The sequence below is a fragment of the Vigna unguiculata genome, chromosome 9, assembly GCF_037176805.1.
Source record: "Vigna unguiculata cultivar grain cowpea cultivar isolate G323 ecotype 2 chromosome 9, ASM3717680v1, whole genome shotgun sequence".
NCBI lineage: Eukaryota > Viridiplantae > Streptophyta > Magnoliopsida > Fabales > Fabaceae > Vigna > Vigna unguiculata.
In genome coordinates this window covers 46,477,738-46,503,746 of record NC_140800.1, presented here as the reverse complement: position 1 = coordinate 46,503,746, position 26,009 = coordinate 46,477,738, and the positions used below count along the sequence as shown (strand labels likewise).

At 33.9% G+C, this 26,009-nt stretch overlaps 3 protein-coding genes, 1 non-coding gene and 1 pseudogene across 4 annotated transcripts; 3 read left to right on the top strand and 2 right to left on the bottom strand.

The window, feature by feature from the left end:
• LOC114164724 (protein EXORDIUM-like 4) lies at positions 1-1,130 on the top strand. The gene has a single exon (XM_028049472.2). The coding sequence runs from the start codon at positions 90-92 to the stop codon at positions 999-1,001; it is 912 nt and encodes a 303-aa protein (XP_027905273.1). The 5' UTR covers positions 1-89; the 3' UTR covers positions 1,002-1,130.
• A 2,813-nt stretch (positions 1,131-3,943) lies between these two features.
• LOC114162358 (protein NUCLEAR FUSION DEFECTIVE 4-like) lies at positions 3,944-9,281 on the top strand. Its single transcript, XM_028046214.2, has 3 exons — positions 3,944-4,376; positions 4,464-5,305; positions 8,569-9,281. The coding sequence occupies exons 1-3, from the start codon at positions 4,053-4,055 to the stop codon at positions 9,044-9,046; spliced, it is 1,644 nt and encodes a 547-aa protein (XP_027902015.1). The 5' UTR covers positions 3,944-4,052; the 3' UTR covers positions 9,047-9,281.
• A 4,689-nt stretch (positions 9,282-13,970) lies between these two features.
• LOC114162272 (Glycosyl hydrolase family 10 protein) lies at positions 13,971-16,699 on the top strand. The gene is made up of 8 exons (XM_028046097.2): positions 13,971-14,178; positions 14,280-14,314; positions 14,377-14,530; positions 14,815-14,987; positions 15,074-15,175; positions 15,303-15,449; positions 15,539-16,177; positions 16,255-16,699. The coding sequence occupies exons 1-8, from the start codon at positions 14,103-14,105 to the stop codon at positions 16,588-16,590; spliced, it is 1,662 nt and encodes a 553-aa protein (XP_027901898.1). The 5' UTR covers positions 13,971-14,102; the 3' UTR covers positions 16,591-16,699.
• On the bottom strand, positions 14,627-14,699 carry TRNAE-CUC (transfer RNA glutamic acid (anticodon CUC)). Its single transcript has one exon. It is a non-coding gene; the product is annotated as a tRNA-Glu (tRNA).
• Positions 16,700-20,198: 3,499 nt separating the features above from the next.
• On the bottom strand, positions 20,199-21,921 carry LOC114195952 (hydroquinone glucosyltransferase pseudogene; annotated as a pseudogene).
• Positions 21,922-26,009: the final 4,088 nt, after the last annotated feature.

The window sequence follows — 26,009 nt, the reverse complement described above, 5'->3', positions numbered from 1 at the left end:
CATAAGTGCACTGGACATCGAGTAATAATAATAAAAATAAAAAAAAAAGAGTGAAGTGCACTAAAGAAGGAATAAAGCGAGAGGAGAAGATGGTCGACATCGTCCCAAAACACCTTCTTGTCTCTTTTGCTCTCTGTGTCTTTATTCTTCTCATTCTTCCAGTGGCCTTTTCAAATAATAATGATGCGGAAGAAGCAGAACCCGTATCCTACCACGGAGGACCCTTATTGGGTGGGTTCTTGAGAGTTGGCATAGCCTGGTACGGTCCAATTCCAAGGGTCGAAAGGAGAGCCATTTTGTCGTTCTTCAGGTCCCTCAACACCATCACCCCCACCGCCGAGAACATACCCCAGGTGGCCACATGGTGGAACAAGGTGGAGAGTTATCAAGAATCAGTACCAGGTGCAGTAGGTGCTCCCAAGATCACGGTGAAGGTGGTAAACCAAGCCTTCCTGCAAGACTTCCCCTACGGAAAAGTCCTGATCAAAGATTTCATCAAGGCCATGATCCCCACGGCAACCGCCGGAGTTCCAAACACCCTGACTCTCGTCGTAGCCTCCAAGGGCGTGACGGTGGCGGAGATGTGTGCAGGATCATGCGCCCAGCACGGTGAGATCGATAATCAAACTTATGTTGCCGTGGGAAACCCGGTGGAGGAGTGCCCTGAATGTGCATGGCCATTCGTCATGAGCAATGGAAAAGAAGGGCAAGTGATGATGCCACCAAGCGGAGATCCCGGAGCAGATGTGATGGTGAAGTTGTTGGCCGGAGGGTTGGCCGGAGCAGTCACAAATCCTATGGGTGACGCCTTTTACTCAAGTGCACGAGGAAACCGTTTCTACGAAGCCACAAGCAAGTGCCCTGATATTTTTACCTCCGGCCCAATACCCGTCGACCCCGTATCCGGTGCTGCCTACAACGCTATCGGCGATAAGGGCACCAAGTTTTTGCTCCCTGCCATTTGGGACCTCAAAACCAATTCCTGTTGGACTCTTCTCTAGATTCTTTTACTATTTTATTAACTTTCTATTACTATCATATCTCTCTCAGTAATTTTTTTCACTGTAGAGAGAGTATTTTTTTTGGAAGATGATAGTTTAACAAAAAAATTTGACAAACTTTTTGACAAATTACCTTTTGAAGTAAAAAAGTATTACAATTATTACTTTATTTTGATTAAAAAATAAAAAAATAATCTATTTAATTCTATTTATAGAAACTTTGTCAAAAGTTTGTTAAAAAAATTTGTCAAAAGATAATTTCCTTTTTTTTGGGACTAAATAAACACTCATTATATCTCACCTTTTTTTTTTATAATTTTACATTTCCTTCTTACATCTATGTTCACCAATTGCCTCACTCATGTATCAAATTAGAAACTATAATATTAAGAAATAAATTACTATTATGTGAAATAAATTGTAAAATAAATTGGATCAAAGTCTAATGTCTTCTGAAATTAATAACGGAGTTTGATAGGGGAAGTAGGCAAATTGCGTGCTGAAAATGATAAAAGTAACATGTTACTAAACTGGTCTAAACGAATTGCTTAACCTTTTTTTTTTTTTAATTGTTGTAGAGATAAACATTAATTAAAAAACGTAACTGATCTGAGAATTGATCGAGTCATTGATGCTACACCTGTAAGGAATAATGAGAACAAATACGAATGATGAAGGTGGTATATGAATTTACCTCTCATGAAGGAGTTCCATATATCATATACTAAGAATTTGTTCCAGTTTTTATACTGCTGCGTAATAGGTTTCTTCTATATGGATTAAATAAAATAATTAGTTAAAAAATTATGGAATAAAATAAAATAGAAAATTACATGGATCACTCTTGAAATAATTAATTATATGCTTACAAACAAAAATTAAATAGTTTAAACATTATTTTGGAACTATTTTGTTTTTTTTTATTTAATTAAGTTTTAATTTTTGTTAAAAGAATTCAATTAGATTTTTTTCGTTATATTTGTATAAATATTATTGACATTGTCTTTGTACATTGCATGCGTATTTTGTAATATTTTGGATTTTCTTTTAAATTTAATTTTTTTACACATCAAGTTCATGTCTTATCATCTGAAAGTAACAGTGTCACAATTCAGTATCAATTCTACGTGTTAATATCTTCGATTCAATCTTATATCTATTTTATTTTGGCTTAATTGAATCAATACTTTTAAAAGTTGAGTTATATTGTTCTTTCCCGAATGATCAAATTGATAATTAAATCTAATTATAATTTATATATCTATATTAAAATAACTTGTTAAAATGTATACATCAGTAAATATTAAATTTATTTTTTTTTTAAATTTAAAAATATACCAACTTTAAAACTTATAATTTTCCTAATATTTTGATCAAAATGTTTCATGTCCGCAATCAAATTGACAATCGACCGCAATAACCAATTGATCATGTAAAGAAAAATAAAAACAAAATATAAGCTCATCCTCTAAAGAAAAATAAAAACAAAATATATAAAGTTGTTATTGTAATTTGTAAATTTTAATATTTAAAATAATTGAAAAATGTATATCCTCCTTTATTAGCTTTTTTATAAATTTTATGTCTCCAACAAAAAAGTTAATTTTTACATAAAATTTAAACTGAATTATCAATATATTTTAAATCTTTTAATTTTTTTTTCCACTTAAATTAATTTCATAAATTAAATTATATTTATAATAAAAGAATAAATTTTGTAATTTATTAATTTTTGTTTCGGGGTGTAGGGACCAAGCACCTACAATCAACACTTAAATTACCTTTTTTCTCCTCTTGTCTGATGTCCTCCTTAATGAGCTTATACAGTTCTTTCTCTCGCCGCTCGGTCATCCAGTCAAGCTCTTCTCGGATCCGCCCACAGTTAACATCCAAGTCCTGCATTTCCCTCCGTAGCTCGGCTCTCCTCCCGTTCGGTTGGTCGAGCGATCGGGGTACCTGTCTAAAAGGCTCCGATGCTTAAGTCAGTTTAAGACCGATCGGTAGGTAGCAGTAAATGCTGTAATAAAATGCGAGTTGAAGGTGTGTGCTTACCAACCTACCTTGGGCTTCTATTTGTAGTTTTTGGTTTGGGTCTGTGATTAGGGTTTCTTAATAATGGCTCAATTGCGTTTTAAACCTGATTATTGATCCAGGTTTTGGTGTGGCCGCCCGACCGATGGGTCGTGTATCCTGTCGGTTGTCTTCATAAATGAGGGTCCGCTTGACCGATGGTCCTTGGTCCGTCTTACCGATGGTCCGGCGGTCCGGCGGTAGACCATACTGTACAATTTTTATTAATAAATAAATTAAATTATAATATAATTTGGAAAGAAACAATATTAAAATTTAATTAAGTGAAATAAAAATAAATACAGAAACTTAATTGAATATAAAGTAATTACACTTGACACTACGACATAGGATCAAAATAATAATTAACGAAAAAATTAGGATTGATTAATCTATCAAATCATCATTAATTATGGTAATTACTGTTCATTAATCTATCAAATCATCATTAACCAAATAAATAGATTTTTGGTGAAATTTTCTGTTGAAGAGGTCTTCCATCTCACAACGAGTTCCCTCAACTAAACATTTGTTTCTTAAACAAGAAACAATCTCTTCGTAACAAAGAATTACCTCATACAACAACACCCAGCAAACGATACACATTAACGACTGAAAGAAAAGTGGAGTTGCTTTCAGATTTGGACATATATGCTAAACTTCAAAATCCTTTTTAATTTAATCTAATCTATTTTAATTTCATAAAAATAAAATAAAAAAAATGGGTAGAGTGGGAAAGAGGATAGTAACAAGGGATGTGATAAGGTGATACCTTTAAAATTTATACCGTCATTCTGCAATCATTTTTATTAATTTTTTATTTCATATTTTATTATTATTTAGAGTGATTAAATAGTTGTAATGTAACAGGCAAGGTGCTGAAAATAGTGTTTTCGTAGCATATATAAGATCGCGATGAGGATGGGATGGTCGAAGCGGTGGATAGAAACACAAGCGCAGTCACTCAAATAAAATCCAAAGATGGACGGTGATCGGAGTTGGAGCAGGAGCAAATGGATTGGGTTGGTGGCGGCGGTGTGGATTCAAGCCATCTCTGGCAACAACTACACTTTCTCAAATTACTCCGACGCTCTGAAATCCCTCATGCATCTAACGCAAGTTGAACTCAACAATCTGTCGGTGGCCAAGGACGTTGGAAAGGCATTTGGGCTTCTTGCTGGGCTTGCTTCTGACAAATTCCCCACTTGGATCATTCTCCTCATCGGCTCCGTCGAAGGCCTCGTCGGTTATGGCGTTCAGTGGCTCGTCGTCAGCCAAAGAATCCAACCCCTCCCCTACTACCAGGTTACCACCACTTACTCATTCATTACTCATCACGAACATTTTAATTTCCTAAAATTGCACATTCTCAATTCCCAAAAATTCATGCAGATGTGCATATTTCTCTGCGTCGGTGGCAACAGCACTACATGGATGAACACGGCGGTTCTAGTCACCTGTATCCGCAACTTCCGCCGCAACAGAGGTCCTGTTTCCGGCATTCTCAAAGGCTATGTCGGATTGAGCACCGCCATATTCACCAACCTCTGTTACGCTCTCTTCGCGGACGACCCTGCTTCGTTTCTCCTCATGCTCGCTCTCATCCCATTCGTCGTTTGCCTCTCCGGAATCTTTTTCCTCCGTGAGATTCCTCCCGACGCCGTCATCCAGGATGACGAAGAGCCCACTTATTTCGGGGTCTTCAACGCGGTCGCCGTCGTAGTCGCCGTTTACCTCTTGGCCTTCAGCTTCGTGCCGAACCCTAGCTTGTTGGCGTCTCGGGCTTTCTCTATCGGTTTGCTTGTTCTGTTGGCGGCACCGTTGGGAATCCCGGTCCACTCTTACTTGAAGGCGCGTGGGTTGGACATGTTCAAACCGGATTTGGAGAGGCAGGGTGAGGAACCGTTGCTTCGCGGAAACGACAAGGGAAATGAATGTGAGGTGGAGAGAGGAAATGTGTTAGCGGAAGAGGAGGAAGCGGTGGCGGTGGAAAAGAGAAGACCGGCGGTGGGGGAGGAGCACACGGTTTGCGAGGCGCTGAGAACCGTGGACTTTTGGATTCTGTTCGTGTCGTTTCTTTGCGGGGTTGGAACTGGGTTGGCGGTTATGAATAATATGGGTCAAATCGGGTTGGCGCTGGGTTATTCGGATGTGTCCCTCTTCGTGTCTTTGACCAGTATTTGGGGCTTTTTCGGTCGGATCGTATCGGGTTCTCTTTCGGAGTACTTCATCAAGTAAGTCGGTTTGACCCGTTTTCTTGTTATTTTGGTTGGGTCTTTTAGCATGTTTTAAAAATGAAAATGATATTTCGACATATATTTTGAACTTATTTTTGACATAGTTGACGTGTCAATTATTTTTCTTATTTAAAAATTTGTTTCATTTTTATTTTAAAAAATTGAAACACGTGTGAGAGAAGATGGGGAAGAGGTTCAACAAAGAGAACCCATAATTTTCTCATTTGGTAGAGAGAACTGCAACTTGAGAGAAGAGAGAAGCAATGCCTCGCGGCGTCATTGAACAGAGAAGTAGGGTCTGAGGTTTGGGTTCTCAACGGGGATGGGTAGTGGTTCGTTTTGACTTTATTCTTTGTTTCACTCTCACAATCACCAATGATTCATTTTCGTTCAATACCATACGTAATTGAAATGTTTGTGGTTGGTTGTTTTGTGGGTGAGTTGTAGGGTTTTTCCATTTTATTGTTGCTGTTGGTGTTTATATCATTTAGGATTTAGGTTTTTTCTGAGTTGAAGATGATGACACTAGAACCACTCTTAACAGAAAAAATATGACAGCAGGACTCACACGATGTGGGGATCTATGTGCAAATAGGTGAGGAGTTGCATTAGAGTTTTTGTACAAATATTGGACAGTTATGCAAGTATGAAAAATCATGTTCAATGTACCTAATATGAACCATAAAATGACATTGAAGTCCTCATGAAGAACTAAAAAGTCTGTTAGACCCAATCTTAATGAAAAAAAATATGACAGCGGGAGTTACTGACATGTGGGGAGCCATGTGCAAATAAGTAGGGAGGTGCGTTCAGGTTTTTGTACAAATACTAGACAATCATGTAAATATGAGACAACAATTTCAATATACCTAATGTCAACCACAAAAATCACATTGCAATCCTCATGAAGAACATAAAGCTTCATTGGACCCAATCTTAACGAAAAAAAATATAACAGCAGAAGTCACACACATGTGGGGAACTATGTGCAAATAAGTGGGGAGTTACGTTGAGTTTTTTGTACAAATATTGGATAGTTATGTATTTATGAAACATGTTCAATGTTCTTAATATGGACCACAAAAATGACATTGCAATCTACATGAAAAACAAAAAAGTTTGTTGGACCCAGTCTTAACGAAAAAAATATGACAAAGGGAATCATAAACATGTGGGGAACCATGTGCAATGACATTCCCTTTGTCATATTTTTTTCGTTAAGACTGAGTCCAACAAACTTTTTTGTTTTTCATGTAGACTGCAATGTCATTTTTGTGGTCCATATTAAGAACATTGAACATGTTTCATAAATACATAACTATCCAATATTTGTACAAAAAACTCAACGTAACTCCCCACTTATTTGTACATAGTTCCCCACATGTGTGTGACTTCTGCTGTTATATTTTTTTTCGTTAAGATTGGGTCCAATGAAGCTTTCTGTTCTTCATGAGGATTGCAATGTGATTTTTGTGGTTGACATTAGGTATATTGAAGTTGTTGTCTCATATTTACATGATTGTCTAGTATTTGTACAAAAACCTGAACGCACCTCCCTACTTATTTGCACATGGCTCCCCACATGTCAGTGACTCCCGCTGTCATATTTTTTTTTCATTAAGATTGGGTCTAACAGACTTTTTAGTTCTTCATAAGGACTTCAATGTCATTTTATGGTTCATATTAGGTACATTGAACATTATGTCTCATACTTGCAGAACTGTCCAATATTTGTACAAAAACTCTAGCGCAACTCCTCACCTATTTGCACATAGATCCCCACATCGTGTGAGTCCTGCTGTCATATTTTTTTCCGTTAAGAGTGGTTCTAGTGTCGTCATCTTCAATTCAGAAAAAACCTAAATCCTAAATGATATCGTGTGACTCCTGCTATCATATTTTTTTTTTCCGTTAAGAGTGGTTCTAGTGTCGTCATCTTCAACTCAGAAAAAACCTAAATCTTAAATAATATCTACACCAACAACAACGATAGAATGGAAAAACCCTACAACTCACCCACAAAACAACCAACCACAAACATTTCAATTACATATGGCATTTGAACGAAAATGAATCATTGGTGATTGTGGGAGTGAAACAAAGAATAAAGTCAAAATGAACCACCACCCATCGCCGTTGAGAACCCAAACCTCAGATCTTACTTCTCTGTTCAATGACGTCGTGAGACATTGCTTCTCTCTTCTCTCAAGTTGCAGTTCTCTTGCCAAATAAGAAAATTATGGGTTCTCTTTGCTGAACCTCTTCCCTATCTTCTCCCACACGTGTTTCAGTTTAAAAAAAAAAAATTTAAATAAAAAAATGATTGACACGTCACTATGTCAAAATTAAGTTTAAAAATATATATCTAAATATCATTTCCGTTTTAAAAATTGTAGGAGGTATGCAACTTCACGCGTTTGACCATTGGTGCCCAATTTCATGCCTCTTATTAATTTTACTTCCACTCTAATAAATTACTTAAACTAGTTCATCTTGTTAAGGTTATTCACATTTATATATACACATCCCTCAAGTTCAGAATAGATTGAATACTATATAGGTGGCCCAACAATCACCTTTTGACATTCTCTAAAATAAGCTCGCATATTTTAATTTGAATTAGGATCTAACTTTATTTTAAATTTTATTTTGTAGTATCATGATCATATTATTAATTAATTTTGTATTCATAATATTTATTTCCAAAGCTTAAATCGTTAATGATAGTCCCTTCCTTTTATCTAACATTTATTATTTTTGTACCTTTCTCTTGTCACATCTTATTATTCGTCTTTTTATACCTTACTTTCTTTTATTTCTGCATAGATTTTTTAAGAATAAAGAAGTTGATAGTATTAAACTGCCAAAAAGGTAAAGAACAATAAAAGAGAGAGAAACAAAAATCGATGTAAAGAACACAAGAAATTTTTAGAATAGTTTGATTATTCTGAATCTATAGTTAGTTCAATTCAATCAACGTGAGATACACAGTATTCTTAAAAATTCAATATAATTACACACGCCCTACTAAAAACAATATGCAAAACAGAAAAACAAATGAAGCTTCTTGATACTAGAAATCTACTACACCAAATTTAGGTATGAAAACCCATTCAACTAATAAAAGATGCTATAGAAAGATGTTACCTTTCTGGGATTGATTTGTAAAAGAAGAAAGTTCCTCCTAAAAACTTTGTAGATGTAACTTGGTTCAAGAATTCTTACTCTTTAATTTTGACGAGTTTGTTTTTGTTTTGCAGGAAAGGCGGAACTCCTAGACCCCTTTGGAATGCAGGGTCTCAAATATTGATGGGCGTGGGATACATACTACTGGCCATGGCTGTGCCAGGTTCACTTTACATAGGCTCCATTATGGTTGGCATATGCTACGGAGTGAGGCTAGCCATCACTGTGCCAACAGCCTCAGAGTTATTTGGCCTCAAATATTACGGACTCATTTACAACATTCTAATCCTTAACCTTCCCCTTGGCTCTTTCCTCTTCTCTGGTCTGCTAGCTGGCATTCTTTATGATATGGAGGCAACTACCACCACAGGAGGAGGCAACACTTGTGTTGGACCTCACTGTTACAGGCTTGTATTCATAGTTATGGCTGCAGCCTGTCTTATGGGCTTCTTCTTAGACCTTCTTCTATCAATCAGAACCAAGATGGTTTACAACAGAATCTACTTGAGCAAAAACTCCAAGAAAAACCCAGTCACATCAAGTAGGCGATGATATATGAGGCGCCTCTGCACAGTAATATCCTAATTTCCGCTGGTAATCACATGTCTTTTTGGGAATAAAAGCGGTTTGTACATTCTTTATGTTTGTGCTCTGAAGCAATCAGGTTACAGTCTGTCAGCAACAGTCTTGTTTTCAAGCAGCAGGGAGGGAGAGAATTATCCTATAACCAATTTCGAGAACAATATGTTGGCAAAGATTTTCAATATATGCAAGTATATGTTTGCAATTGCTTCTGTTGATCTGATTCAAAAGTATTGCAGACTTTACTAATAGGAAGCAATGGATCTCCTGTGATCTTTGTTGAATTCGAATACAGACATAATCATATACATATGTACAAACATATATACATATTCATATACATATATTTGTCCAAAATTAAGCGAATAAATAAAAAAAAAAAAAACTTTTGATGATTTTTTAAGTGAAGACAAACTCTAAAATCAATTACGTTACTTGAAGACGACCAGTAATATCAGAAAAGCAGGGTTTTGTTATCTGGCGGAGCTAATGGCCAAAAAACTGGAAGAACTCTGACAGATAATTTTTTATTTTTTTTTTTAAATCGTGTTTCTATCGACTCACACAAATTCACACATTACTCCTGTTTACTACAGTATGTTATATATAGCGTATTATGTACAAATGAAAATGTAAATTCAATAAAACTCAATCATATACTTTAAATGAAGTGTAGTATTGAATAGGAATGACAACAGGGACATGTTTTGGTATCTCATATCTATTTTTATAAATAAAATTTATCTCTATCTGCATAGCTAAACTCAACGGGTATCAAATTTTTGTCTTATCTTCATTTTCACCGGATAACGGTAACGGGTATAATCTCGTACCCATATCCGTATCCGTTTTCTTACTACTTTAATATTAATTTTAATTAATTTTTATAAAATAATAAAAAATTATGGTAAAGAAAACATAATATTATCAAATATTTATTTAAGAGTAGGAGGATGGTTGTTTCTTCGATATCAAATACTTTGAAATAAATTATAACTCTTTACATTTTATATTAGAATACCAAATAAAATTTTATGAGAATTAAAATATTTATTAAATTTACAAACATTAATGAAATCTAGTTGATAAAATTTAAAATTATTTTAAGAAAAATATAAAAGGAAAAAAATTCAAATTTTTAAAATATATTTTAAATGTTTGTTTATTTCAATTTTTAAATTTTAATGAATCTCTTTTTTATACACTAATAAAAGTTATAATACATCACTCGATCAAAATGACACAAAGAATAACAAATAATAAACATAATAATAAAATTTTAACATAGATCTTCTATCTTTTAAAAAATTATGTATACAATTACATTAAATTTTTATATTGTAGTAAATATAAATTAAGTATACAATAGTGAAAAAAATTAAAGTATGATTGTAATAAGTTAGAAAATAAAAAATAATTAGATAAAATATATCGAAATAATATTCTATATGATGAAAATAAACAAAAAATAAAAATATTAAAAAATTAACAAATATGTGTCTTATAAACAATTTGAAGACTATTGAAGAGAATCGTACAAATAAAAACAAATGTATAATTAAGGATATGATAAGATGAAAAATATCTTAGACATCTAAGAAAACTTTTCAAATATCAATATATATACTCAATAGTCGAGAAATAACAAAAAGTTGTTTTAGCGAAACAAGAAAGTTCTTCAAATGAAACAAAAATTAATAATAAGAAGTAATTTTTTTTATATTACCTAGTAAATGAAATGTTTATGTTATTAAACACTTAAATTGAGAGTATTAAACATTCTCATGTGAAAGAAAAATATACAATAAATAAAAATATAAAAAAATGATAGAAATATTCAAATGTTAGAAATAATTTTTTTTTAATTGACATACATCATTTTAACATAATTACATAAATATTCTGATAAGATAAAAAATATATTGAAGATGCAAATGAGTTTTATAACAAACAAAATAATTAAAAGAAATAAAAAATAGAAAGTATATATATATATATATATATATATATATATATATATAAGGTTACTTAATTAATTGTGAATATTTTAATAATTTAAACAAGATAAGGATATGGCAGGACAAGTATTATGGCGGGATATGTATATCTCATCTCCATCCCCATATTCAATTGAAAAAATCAGAAATTTCTCATACCCATACCCAGTCAATGTGGAAATTCTCCAACAAAACAGGAACGAATTCAGACAATACCACGAAAGCGGATATATTTGCCAAGTATCAATGAGACATGAACTAAATTTACGTAAAAAGACCGATATTTCCAATTCAAAACATCAAAATACATTTTTCTAATGGAACGTTGAACTCACTTGATTCTCATCACCATTTGGGGGATATCTACAGACGAAGGATTGAAGAGAGATTGTGTTAGCGAGTTGAGATATGATTGAAATTTAAAAACAGAATGGTGTGACCTTTGCTTGATTGAGAAGGGTGAATTTGATAAATGCCTTAGACTCATTATACGTGGACCGCAGAGCCTGCTGTGATCAGAACCGAAAGGAACATACCCATACCACGCTGAAACCCAGCTGAGAGAGAAACGATAATATATTGATTTCTTTCTTCTCTTTTTTACCAAAATAATCAACACATTTTCACAGGTTGATGATGCCAATCTGCAAAGAGGGAACATACTTCAGTTACATACTCATCTTCCAAACATATATTCATGTGCTTTCTGAGACTCCTTTCAATTTTTCCAATTTCTAATTGCCTATAAATGGCTTTAAAGAAGTACTTTTATATCTGATGCAAAGGTTAAGATGACTATGCGGTGTTAGGTTTAATATCGTGGTGTTGGATTACTAAGTCCATTACCGATTGAGACAGTAAAATTAATGCTAATTATGTCCATAACTTTGAGTAGTTGTAATAATAAAAGAAGACATATAATAAAGGAGAAACATTTAAAGGAAAACATTCTAGTTAATCGGTGGTTTTTGGAATCTGGTAACTAATAACAATTTAGGAGGTAAAGGAGACTAGGAATTATCGGAAATGACAGAGAGCATTAACTATTAACTGATCGTAACTATTATTTTTTTTTGGCTAAAACAGTAACATTTATGGTTTTTCTTTATTTTTATGGCAAATGATAATGCATGATATTGATATTTAAAAGGGTGGGTGGGAAGAGGTGTGCATTGTGGTGATAGTGGGAAGTAATGTTGGTCCTATGGTCCAAAAGAGAAGAGCACGTGCCAACCCTATACTTCACTTAATGAGTATTCAATGCCCACTCCAAGCAATACCATTCTCTGGGAAAGTTCATGCTCCACTTCTTTTCTCCGTCACAAGTGAAGCTATGTGCCTAGCTCTTTAAACAAATTCGTGTAATAAGTGGACTTTAAGTCTAATTCAATTTCACGCTGAGATATTTATATCTCGTGCATAGGACTAGATATTAATAGATGGTCTAATAGCGGATGAAATTATATGTTTAAGAAATCTCAATGGAATATAATTTTTCTTTTTAATTATTGCTCTGATAGCATGTTAAAGAATGGTTTTTAAGTCTAATTTAACCCTAAAAGTTAACTTGTAAGGTGAAATTTACATTCACTTATATATTATAAAATTGTCTTATCTTTGGGTGATACGATTTGTACATTTCGGTAATAGAAATGTTATTAATTTTCTTACATAACCAAAAGTTTCAGTCATGAACAAGTCGATGCACTGTGATCTAAACTAATTTCCATAACTTCCATTCACCCAACCACTTATACCAAAAGTAGATAACCTGTTTTAGTCTCCACATTAATAAAAATGGTTTCTTTAGTTTAAACCATCAATCAATTCAGGTTCTGTGTGATTAACACTAGTTCCTTCCATTCTGCTACATCTATTTATGTTTCGACTTTCTATTTTTATTCATATTTTACAAATTGAAGATTTAATACATTAAAATTATACACGAACAAACCTATTAGCTCTTTAAACTAATGAGGTAGACACTTTAAAATTGTACATGTCTATTTCACTAAATATCTCTTTTTTCGACATATGATGTTACTTATTATGTTTACACTATTTTTCCCCATCTGCATCCATCTCTGTTTAGAAGAAGGTGAAATTGATTGGTGTCCTTCATCGTTTAACTCCACTCCTTAATTAATCGATCGCATAATGTTATATTGTCCTTTTGCACCTGAACAGCTGTCCAAGACCAAACGATGAAAGGTCGTGATTTTTGGTCTCTCATAGGATGTTTCACATGAGTTCTGAACCATCCATAATTCACTTATCGCTACATTATTTGTAAAAAAAATTTGTCATCACATCAGTTTAAGGATCATGTGACCCAAGACCGCCTCACACATTTCTCACACTTCTGAGTTAATATTTTGTTCCTGTGCAAATGACACGGTCTGTCTGACTAAAAAAGTACGCAAAATTTTAAACCTTTTCACGATTTAAGACAGTACTATCACGATTCATCTTGATTTCAAAAGTTTAAATTTTAGATCATTAGTTTGAAACAAGGAAATGGTCATTAATAATAGTATTAATAATAAGACTGGATATGGAGTGGCACAGTATCCATATTCGAAAAAGCAATGTGAATAATAGAGCGAGTAGAGGAAGAAGATGGAAATGCAATTCAAAGACACATTAAATGAGCAATACAAATCCATTACCATCACCAATTAACTTTGCGAAAAATCAACGTTTGGTGAATCGGGAATTAATGATGCAGGAGGAGGGTGAACAACTATATCAGCATTAAGAGTGAGATGAATTAATTATTTATGATTTGTTAACGTAACAATGGCATGTGAAGGGACTTATTCAGAGGTCCTGTTCCCTTGTGAAATCACCAACCCAATGCTACTAAGTACAATCAATCTCTTTGTCGTCTCTCCTTTCTTACACTCCCGTGTTCTCTGGGCATACAGTACTTCCAACACGCCCATTTCTTTTGTATTTATGCTCACTTTCTTTTCTTCAAACTTCATAACCCTTTTTCTTCTTCTCCCTTCCGATTCATAAGTCCAAGGATGCAAGATATCCCCTTCTATGTCCTTATACTTTTCTTCCTTCTAATACCAACTTCTCTGGTTTCTCCTTTATATGGTTCTTCTTCCTACTCATTTTCCCTCTGTTATTCTCAAACCCAACTTTTAAGTACTCATAAAATTCTTCTCAATATTCTTTGTTTCGTGTCTTCGTTGCAGATGGGCCCCTATATGACTTCACTGCCTACACTGAGGTAATTACATTTTTTGAACAAAACCCATTCAACATTATGAATTTAATTCATATTTGTGACAGTGCAAAGAGAAGCCAGGGGAGCCACTTTATGGAGGAGGAGTTCTCAAGAGTGACCAACAGTCTCCGATTGCTTCATCTTACGTTGTTAACAACAGCTATGTGCCTTCACTCCTTCTCTATAATCTCACTCAGGCCACCATTTACACTTTCTCCGGTTGGTTATCGTCTTTTTAACACTCTTCTCTTTATGATTACATCATTTTCTGCTTAATAGAAAAAAAAAAGAAGTTTTTAGTGAAAAAAAATAATTTTCCGTTGCCGGGACTTGAACCCGGGTCTCTCGGGTGAGAGCCGAGTATCCTGACCAACTAGACTACAACGGATTAATGATGTTATGCTGCAATAGTTTCTAATTACAACTTTTTTAACGTTGACATTTTCAATAGTAAGAATGTAAAATTGTTAGATATGATGTGGGTGGATGACAATATGTTACAGCATGGGTGAGAGTTAAAGGTTCAAGTTCAGCTATGATAAGGGCTACCTTGGAAACAGAGAAAGAGACGTATGATTGCATTGGGACAGTTTCAGCCAAGCTTGGATGCTGGTCTTTTCTGAAGGGTGGTTTTGTTCTCAACTGGCCTTCAAATTTATCCATCATCTTCTTCCAGGTAATAGCTTGCTCTTATCCAGAAAAAAACTCTTCGGTGATAGTTTTACTATATTTGGTTCGTTTCTTTTAATTCTGTTTATGCAGAACGCGGATGGTAAAGACATCAACATAGAAGTTGCTAGCCCATCACTCCAGCCATTCACTAAGCAACAATGGAGAATCAATCAACAGTATATGATCAACACTGTGAGTTACATTTCATTATTTGACCAAAATAACGGAATGCTTAGTTGTTTTTTATTAACCAAATACACTGATATATGTTGCAAGACTTTCTCATAAAATGTTTGTTTTCCACTTGCATTCAATATAGAAAAGAAAGCGTGCCGTCACGATTCATGTGTCAGATAGCAACGGTAGAAGATTGCAAGGAGCTTCCATCTCTATAGAGCAAATCTCAAAAGACTTCCCTTTTGGATCTGCCATAGCAAAGACTATTCTTGGCAACGTACCCTATCAGGTTTGTATATTTTGTGCACCCCACTAAACACTATATTTCATAGCATACAAGGTAATGCATGACAAAACTCAATTCTTGTGTCGGTTCAGAATTGGTTTGTGAAACGATTCAATGCTGCAGTCTTTGAAAACGAGCTCAAATGGTACGCCACAGAACCTGATGAAGGCAAGGTCAATTACACCATCTCAGACCAAATGCTACAGTTTGTTCGAACAAACAATATCGTAGCCAGAGGGCACAACATATTCTGGGAAGACCCTAAATACACTCCTCCATGGGTTCTTAACCTCACTGGCATCCAGTTACAATCTGCAGTGAATTCCAGAATACAAAGTCTCATGAGCCAGTACAAAGATGAGTTCATACACTGGGACGTCAGCAACGAAATGCTTCATTTTGATTTCTACGAGCAAAGGCTTGGATCAGATGCAACATTGCATTTCTTTGAGACTGCACATGAATCAGATCCGTTATCAACCCTGTTTATGAATGACTTCAATGTTGTGGAAACATGCAGCGATGTAAACTCCACTGTAGACGCCTATATCTCACGGGTAAGAGAACTGCAAAAAAATGGCATCTTCATGGATGGAATTGGCTTGGAGGGACACTTCACAATACCCAATCCTCCTCTCATCAGAGCCATCCTAGACAAGTTGGCAACACTTGGACTTCCCATTTGGCTTACTGAGGTTGATATAAGCAAGACAATTGATAGAGATTCACAGGTAAGTTATCATAGATGATGTGAATTTTAAGGTGGTTATGATAATCTGAAATGAAGTGTGATTTTGATAACATGTAGGGAAGTTATTTGGAGGAAGTGTTGAGGGAAGGGTTCTCACATCCTTCTGTGAATGGGATAATGCTTTGGACAGCATATCATCCAAATGGGTGCTACCAAATGTGTCTGACAGACAACAATTTCAAGAACCTGGCAGCAGGTGATGTTGTGGACAAACTCCTTGAAGAGTGGAAAACCGGTCGTGTAGAGGGAGTTGCAGATGTTCACGGTTCCTATAGCTTTTATGGCTTCTTAGGAGAATATACTGTTACTGTCAACTATGGCAACAGGACTACACATTCAACATTCTCCCTCTCTCGAGGTGAAGAAACTAGACATTTCACCGTTACACTCTGATCCCACTCTTAGCTGCTTAACATAACTGCAAACACTAGTTTCAAATTCTTCCTTTCTCTAGTCCACTTCTGCTTCAATGAAGATGCTGTGTTCAGAATTTTTTCTACAACTGTTTTCCTGTTTTCAGTCTTACACGTATATGACCGATTATGAAATAGTATAAGAGAAACATTACAATTCAAAATCATAATAAATTATTCCTCATGTTCTTACACGCCACAATATGCAGTCATCATTATTAAACCGATAGGTAAAAGGAACAAGGGATTTTTGTAATGGAAATGGTTTTACTTTATTTACATTTTTCAATAAAATCTTCATAGGCAAACTATTTCTATTTAGTGGCGGTTTTGTCTCTCAGTTCTAGAACAAGTACAAGGTATTGAAGGTATTGGATATAGTCAAGTTTTGAACGAGACCCATTTAAAGTAACAAATTTTGATTTGTTTCACATTACCAACTACCTCTAAATAAAAACAGAGGATATTAACTTTTATATCATAGATAAATATCGTTACATGTCTCAAGTTTTAATATATTTTTATTCAAAAAATTAAAAAATAAGTGAATATAACCATTCTAATTTAATGACATCAATTATTTTTGTGTTAAACAATGTTTCAATGTGTTTCAATGTTACATTTAAGTTAAAATCTATCAAATGTTGAATATTTATATTTGTTTATTTTTAAAATTTAAATTGTATCAAAGTTTGAAAGATAAACAAATTTTAATTTTTCACTAAAATTAGAAACTAAAAACATATTTAATCTTTTATATAAACATACTTTCTGCACAATCATTAACTCCTTAAATATTGATAAGTATAACAATTGTGGTACATACAACCTTAAATATTGATAAGTATAACAATTGTGGTACATACAAATCCAATATGTAAAAGATGGATTGTGATGGTTTCAATTTCTTTTGAGTACTATTAGTATTAGTTTGACACTCAACAAATTTCTAGAGATAATTTTCATTTATTGTTTTATATATATATATTATAAATATAAAAGTTAATTTTTGAAGGATTAAGAATGTGTTTGGTTTATAACTAAAAAGGTTAAGTTTAATTGAATGAAATTGGAATTTCATCTACTGAAAAACATAAAAATTATTGTTTTGAATGCAACCACAATTTAGATTTCTTTAATACTCCATAAAACTTAAAAATGAATGATCAAGTCAACGTGACTTTCAATACTCTTTAAGTAACTTTTGGGGTGCTCAAATAGTAATCCAAACACACCAAATATCCTTAAAATTGAATTATCAACGGGTGCAGCGTCTACAACATATTTTCCTTCTTTTTTTAGAATAAGATGAAATTCTCAATCCAATACTTGAGTTAAGAATTATATAACAAAAAGACAAAGAGGTTGTAAAGAATGGTCAAATCATAACTTAATTTATAATTAGAGGAGTGATAAGTATAAGTGTAGTATAAGTAATATGAATATCATTTTAGGGTCTGTGTAGTATAATTGAAAATGATTTTTTATTATTAAATTTTAATTATTTTTTTTATAACATGATATAACATTTTTACGTGGTTTTAAGATATTAAAAATTAAAAAATAAAAACCACTTAAAAAATATTACCTAAAATTATAAAAAAAAATTGTCAATAGTTAAAATATTATTGTAGATAATATAATAGAAATCTGGTGCTATGTATGACTTATGGGATCAGTAAGGACAAACAAAATCACGTGTGTATACTGATGTTTTCATATCTCGAGGTTGCTATACTTAAATATAATACATTTTGTTCCATCCAATATATTTTATTACTTATCATGGTAACAGAGTTCAGTTTTTATTTTATTTTATGGTCGATTTTTATTTAATCAATATTTTATTTATTTATTTACTATTATATGTTTAGTAAGCGAATCTTGATATTTTAAGATATTTAAAATACTTTTAATAACGTTAAAAACCATTCTACTAATAAATATAATAAATCTAAATAACACATAGAAAATATTCATACAAAAAATAATTTTCAGACATTAGACATTAAGAAGAGTGACAATGAAAATAAATGGTATATACACTTAAAATGCTCTAATTTAAAATCTCAATCTAATTTAGTAAATGAATTTATATTATATTAATACAATGATATCCGATCAGATTATAATTCAATAAAAAATCAAAATTTACTTAATTACGTCTTATAAATTTATTATTATACCACAACTGTAATACAATTCATATACGAACAATATATGTAATTGTCTTATTTATATATAATAAATAAAACCACACAAAGCAAAACAATAATAATATATATCATCTAAAATATATCAATTATAATAATTAATATTTTAAGTTGAAGACAATTAAAGTACAGATTAAAATTACAATTTAGAAAAAATTGTAAAATAGTCCTGAAAATTATATAAAATTATGAATTATACGATGATATAATTGCATTTAAGATGATACACATTTAAAAAAAAAATAATAAAATCTTGAAAATAATAAAATAAAGGTATAAATATACATTTGGTACCCAAACTTTTTCGGAAAGTTCAATGTGGTACCCGAACTTTAGGAATGTTCAATTTGGTACCCCAATTTTCTAAAGAGGTTCAATTTGGTCCTCTCCGTTAAGTTGGAGTTAACACCGTGTCCGTACAGGACACGTGTCAAGCCATGAAATTTTTATTTTTTTTTAATTTTTTTTTCAAAAAATTTAAAAAACTGCCACGTGTCAGTTTATCATCGTGCCACGTGGCAACTTACAAGCATGACACGTGGCAGTGTAATAGTTATTTTCAATTTAGTACCCCAATTTAAATTTTTGGTTCAATTTAGTACCCCAATTTTTTAAAATCATTCAATTTTGTCATCTTCCATTTGAGACCAAATTAGTAAATAAGCTTAATTACAACCTATATATACATGTTATAATAACTTTTTATAATATATACATCAAATCATTTCACCTAAATACTTAAATTATTTTATTTTTTTCATTTTAACCTTTGTAATTTTTTATACATGAAATTTTTTACACTTGTAAAAAATAAAATAATTTGAATATTTAGGTGTAGTGATTTGATGTATAAATTCAAAACAATTATTTTAACATGTTTATATAAATTATAATTAAGCTTATTTACTAATTTGGTCTCAAATAGGAAAGGACGAAATTGGATCATTTTAAAAAATTTGGGTACTAAATTGAACCAAAAATTTAAATTGGGGTACTAAATTGAAAACAACTATTACATTGTCACGTGTCATGCTTGTAAGCTGCCACGTGGCACGATGATAAACTGACACGTGACAGTTTTTTAAATTTTTTGAAAAAAAAATTAATTTTTTGAAAAAAAAAATTAATTGTTTGAAAAAAAATTAAAAAAAAAATAAAAATTTCATGGCTTGACACGTGTCCTGTACGGACACGGTGTTAACTCCAACTTAACGGAGAGGACCAAATTGAACCTCTTTAGAAAATTGGGTACCAAATTGAACATTTCTAAAATTCAGGTACCACATTGAACTTTCCGAAAAAGTTTGGATACCAAATGTGTATTTATACCTAAAATAAAATAAAATAAAACCTAGAAGAATAAAAAAAAAAAAAGTAAACTAAGAATTGATCTTATTAACCTTACTATAGACATTAAAGAATCTATAGCACCCACCATGGAAGATAATAATGGTGGGTAGAGACACTGAAACAACATAAGACAGGTAGAGTAAGACAAGAAAGCATGCAACTTCTTTCAATTTTACACGGAAGCATACAACTTATTTCACTTTCACACTTTTTGTTTGGGCTTTCCACTTCAGAGCCAATTCAGAAATTTGGGTTGACGAAGAACCACCGTCACTCAGAGCCGTGGCAGCCGCCTCCTTCAGCTCCTTTATTCGGTGAAGTAGCTTCTTCCCTTCCTCACCCTCCATCACCATCTTCACAACCCTTGCAATTTCTCCTCTTTCCACCACCCCATTCTCACCACTCACCACTCCCACTCCCACTCTCATGCCTTCACTTACCAAAACGGCATTCATCTTCTGCTCAGCGTAGAGTGGCCAAGCCACCAAGGGCACCCCATTCACCACACTCTCCAGAATCGAGTTCCAACCACAGTGGCTCACAAACCCTCCAATGGAGGGGTGCCTCAGCACCTGGGCCTGTGGGACCCAAGACGCTACCACCAAGCCTCTCCCTTTCGTTCTCTCCACAAATCCCTGTGGCAGGAAATCAAAAGGGTGTGCACCATTATCCTCGCTGAAATAAGAAGCATTTGCAACTTCTTCGTTGGGGGACTTAACCACCCACACAAACCTCTCTTCACTCATCTCCAACCCCAGAGCAAGTTCCTCCGTCTGATCTCTCGACAGGGTCCCGCCGCTACCAAAACACACCAATATCACACTCCCATGTGGCTGCGCGTCCAACCACTTCAAACACCAACACCCTTCAACCATGTTCACTTCATCCTCTTCTACCAGCGGTCCGACCAGATAAACCGGTGGCCTACCCGGTTCCTCCCTCAGCAGCAAGTCTATGGTGTCCGGTTCAAGATCACGGAAGCTATTCTCCACGAACCCTTCTGCTAACCAGTAGCGTTTGCTGTGGTGGAGAAGCCATTTGTAGGCATCGTCGTCCCGGTCCTCAAACGCATCCCCCAAGTCCTTTCGTTGAACCGGAGTGCTGCCGGGGATGTGGACCGGCTTGGAGAAGTCCCGGAAGTGAAGGTCTTGGTCCAGGCGAGGGAAGTTCAAGGCGAAAGACAAAACCATGGCGGTGGAAGGGAAGAAGAGGTAAGGGGGCGCGTTTAGTTCTCTGGCGAGGTCCAAGGCGTCGGTGCCGAAGAAATCGAGGAGCAGAGCGGTCACGCGGTGGGTGGCGGAGAGAGAGAGGAGGGCGTGGCGGAGAGAAGGGAGAGAGCGCAGGACTGTGACAGAGATTATAGTCTCCATTTTGGCGTTGGGTGGAATGTCGGTGAGTTTGACCGGTGGAAGGAAGGTGTGGGAGATGAGAGGTGGGAGGGCGGTGAGGATGGTGGTTTGCGCCTCAGAAGGAGGCGCGTTGGTGGGCATGAAGAAAGCGATGCGGAGGTTGTGGTGACGGCAGAGTCTCTTGGCGAAGTGAATCATTGGAATGAAATGTCCCATACCCGGGCTTGGCACCATGGCTACCACAGCTTCCAATTCCCGTGACTGTTGTTGGTCTTCCATGGCTCTGCAAATTGAAGAACTGAATGACACACTTTATACAGCAAGCTACTTTAGGTGTGGTTCGATTCATTGATTGGCGTTGTAATGTTTGTATTTTAGTGAAACTATGTTTATATCATTCTTAGTTATATTTCAATTACATTCATTAATAACTGCAACTCCCACCACGATGCTCTTCTCGATATCCACGAAACACCCCTTTTGAGATTAATGTGGGATTAAGAATTACTAATCTATATTTATCTATATGCTCTTCAATCACCATCTATCTCTCTACAAATGGACCACCCACTTATAACAGATTGGGTTCACTTATCCTATTCAGACACTGTTCCGTTTTACTGTATAACAGCACTTCTATAACAAAAAAATATTAAATTAATTGTTTAATTATATTAAATAAATTATTCATCACAAAATTAATAGTGGTAAGGTTCTGGTGGAAAATCAAAAGCGATGTATAATGAAACGATAGTGATACCTTCAATTGTTATTTAGCAACCATAAGTTTGTCTGTATTCAATTTTATCGGTTAAATATAATATTATATTTTATAATTACCAAAAGTTTAATTTGATTTCAGCAATCTAATTGTTGAATAAAGTTTGCAACGAAGGCATAATTGGAAATAGACTGTGAGAAATGTTTCACTCACTCCAAAAAATTAATATTAATTATATATATATATATATATATATATATATATATATATTTATATTTATATTTATATTTGCCACAAACATATGATTTTTCAATTAATAATCATACGATCAATACATAAACGAGGGTGATCAAAGACATGAAAAAGTGGTGTCATCTTCGCTAGACAATGAGCAACATTAGGTTGTCTCGTTACAATCAAACTTGAAATATTGATTCAAAATCAACAAAAACGTTATATTTTTGAATAATATATCCTAACATTGAATCACAAAAAAATAATTAAAGTTTCATCACAGTCTGCATATTTTTAAGCATATTTTGAAGGATAACGATACTTTAATCCATTTTTTTTTACTCACTTCTAATTAAACACTTCAATCACCATTAGATCATCACATCATATCACTAAAAAGAATAAAAAAAGATGATCTAATGATAATTAAAGTAATGAGTTAAAAGTGGGTCAAAAAAAGTTGGTTAAAATATTATTTTTCTATTTTTAATTATGTATATTATTATCAAAATTTTATTTTGTGTTTTTAAATATTTTATCTTTTTCAAATTGAGTTTATGTTGGTTGATTTTTTTGTCAATTGATGTGATATAATTAAATTCGTTGAATGAAACTAACAATAATATTTGAATGTACTTGAAGTGGTTATTTGTATTAATGGAAACAAGATTTCAAACATAAATTCTCATTCTCCTGAAACATCGATCAGCGAACATATCAATCAATGTAACAAATTTGTTTTAGTGAGACCTTAAGTATACGTTAGTAGGTATTTAAATGTAACAAATTTGAGGCTAGAGTCATGATGAATGAATGAAGTGTTTAGAATCTCACATTCTATCAAAATTGAAGGTTTAGAATGCAATTTTTCTTCTGTCTGATGCAGACCCTTGTCACAGAAATAGGGTACAAAAAGTCCACATTGTTCTGCCCAATTAATTTCCTAACCCCAAATCAATATTCTCTTTTCTTGACACTCACGGTCACATGCGATGCTTGAAAATTATGTTACAAACATCTCCACCAACACATAAATTCTAAAACTTTCTTCCTTCACAATTATAAAATCCACACTCAGACTAATTGTGTTTTCATTAACTCAATTGTTTGATACAGATTTTTTTTTTCAGCAGCAGAAGCTGAACATGGAGTCCATAAAGATGCGTAATTAGCATGATTTTTTTTCTTAAATACCTTTTTGGTTCTCATCTTCGTAGTATTTGTTGCGAATGGTCCTCATTTTCACAGAATGTTTAGAATGGTCCTTATTTTTACCGAATGTTTAGAATGGTCCTCATTTTCGCAATTCGTATTTTATTTGGTCCTTTTCTGTAACGCCGTTTAAATCATTAACGGAGCATTGTACATGTGGCACGATTTGTATTAGGGTGTATTACGTGTACTGTACAGGTGGCTTAATTAGATATTTGTGGATAAATAAGTGAGCTAGGGTTTTGGTAGGGAATGTTTGGGCAGTTTGTGAGTTTTGGCAATGTTGTTCCTCCATTCCCAATTGGTATTGCTGCAATCTTCTTCTTTCTGCAATCCCATTATATAGGTATGTTACGGTCCCAATCTTCTTCCTTTACCTCTGGTTGTAATCGTTGGAGGCAACCGTGTTGTATCACTTCGTGCACTATTGGTGGTTCAACGAGAAACGAATTAACCCCGATTTGTAGTTGCAGAGAGATGGCTGCTTTGAGGATGACAAGAACTCCAAAGAATATTGGTAGAAAATTTTGGGTACAATCTATTTTTATTTTTGTGTTAATAATAAATTGGTTTTAATTTTTGGTTTATTGATTTACAGAGTGGTGGTTCCAATAATGTGGGCTGCAACTTTTTCAAATGGTGGTGTTGATGAAAAGGATGTCATCATCATGACACAAATGAGGCAGATTAATGATTTGGAGAAGTCATTGAAGGTTGCTGAGAAGAGGCTGCAATTAGTAATAGGGTTCACTTGAGTTGTTATTGTATTATTCGTACTGTTATTGTGTGTAATCTTTTAAAGTCCAATCTGTTTTGTACTATTGTTAAATGAAGAAATGATTTGTTTGATTATGTTGATATTAGTCCCAACATGTTCAAAATGACATCTTACTCTGAGCATTGAAGTAAGTGAAATTGATTTAAGTTTGGAAAAAATTAAATTGATATAAGTCTGGAAGAAGTTAAATTCATAACATTAATTCATCCTCATCAAAATGCATTACATCAATGTTTGGCAAAAGTGAAACTGAACGAAGTTTAAGGAAAGTCAAAATGCAGTTCATCAATAATGAATTCTACATCAGAAATTCTAAAAAATAATTAAGACATTTGTAGCTGCTATCATGGCCTCCTCCTAATCTTTAATTTCATTCTAAACTGCTGAGATGGTTCTTCTAGTGTTGGTAGTGGTGTTTCTTGACTCTCCAATTCATTCCTTGGTGGTTGAGTTGTTTGAGTTTCAGCAGTTGGTGCATTCTCAGCAGTTTGGACATCTGGTGCAGTCTGCTCATCCACAGGCTTATTTGGGCAATCGTTCCTGTTATGTCCAATCTGACAGCATATGCTACAGTTTTTTCTATGACCTCCTTTACTGATTTGTGTGTTATCCTTTCTCAACTCCCACTCTTCCAACCTTCTTTTTTTCCTGGGTCTTCCGGGTAAGATTCTCTTATGTGGTGGATGGACGTCAGGGTAGGGAGTTCTTTCCCATAAGACTTCACCATTGACTGGAAAGATGATGGATTGATATATTTCTTCATAGGTGAATCTCCTAAAACAGATTGGTATGAAGTCCTCAGCATTGACATTGATGAAATTCATTGCTGCAATAGTATGGCAGCAAGGGATAGCAGTCAGAAGCCATTTCCTACAGCTGTAATGTTGAGCATCCACATTCACTGTGTACTTATCTCCAACCATGGATATATATGTGCCTCACTTCAAATATCTTTTCTCCTGACCAGCTGCAAATATCATTACACATATCAGTACACGAATAAGTTGATTGTGTTAAAAAAGACAAAAACCTAACCTTGGGATCAAATATTTGGTTAACTCTTTTTCCTTATGTAGTCTGTCAAGGACCTTTGGGCAAATGTTTCCTTCAAAAGTTGTAACCTTTTTTCTCTGGGTGACCCACCTTTCCATTAAATAAACTCTGATTTCCTCGAGCATGGTGATTATGGATTTGCCTCTTGCATCCACTATGAAGAGTGCAAGTGCAACTGCAATCCAATGATGAAATGGCAAGTATTAGCTGCTTCCTCTGCAAATCTAAACTCAAGAAAGACGAAGATAAAGAAATTTCCCTAATTGCAAAATTTCCCCTAAATTGAAAAATTAACATTAATTAGCCACCTGTACCGTACACGTAATACACCCTAATACAAACCGTGCCACCTGTACAATGTTCCATTAATGATTTAAACGTCGTTACAGAAAAGGACCAAATAAAACACGAATTGCGAAAATGAGGACCATTCTAAACATTCGGTAAAAATGAGGACCATTTTAAACATTCTGTGAAAATGAAGACCAT

What these genes read in the sequence shown, in the direction of transcription:
- LOC114164724 (XM_028049472.2), top strand. Translation starts at nt 90, where the DNA reads ATGGTCGACATCGTCCCAAAACACCTTCTTGTCTCTTTTGCTCTCTGT.
- LOC114162358 (XM_028046214.2), top strand. Translation starts at nt 4,053, where the DNA reads ATGGACGGTGATCGGAGTTGGAGCAGGAGCAAATGGATTGGGTTGGTG. An exon ending in AACCCCTCCCCTACTACCAG is followed by an intron (nt 4,377 to 4,463) that starts GTTACCACCACT and finishes AAATTCATGCAG; the next exon opens with ATGTGCATATTTCTCTGCGT. An exon ending in CTTTCGGAGTACTTCATCAA is followed by an intron (nt 5,306 to 8,568) that starts GTAAGTCGGTTT and finishes TTTGTTTTGCAG; the next exon opens with GAAAGGCGGAACTCCTAGAC.
- LOC114162272 (XM_028046097.2), top strand. Translation starts at nt 14,103, where the DNA reads ATGCAAGATATCCCCTTCTATGTCCTTATACTTTTCTTCCTTCTAATA. An exon ending in TCTGGTTTCTCCTTTATATG is followed by an intron (nt 14,179 to 14,279) that starts GTTCTTCTTCCT and finishes TCTTCGTTGCAG; the next exon opens with ATGGGCCCCTATATGACTTC. An exon ending in CAATTGATAGAGATTCACAG is followed by an intron (nt 16,178 to 16,254) that starts GTAAGTTATCAT and finishes GATAACATGTAG; the next exon opens with GGAAGTTATTTGGAGGAAGT.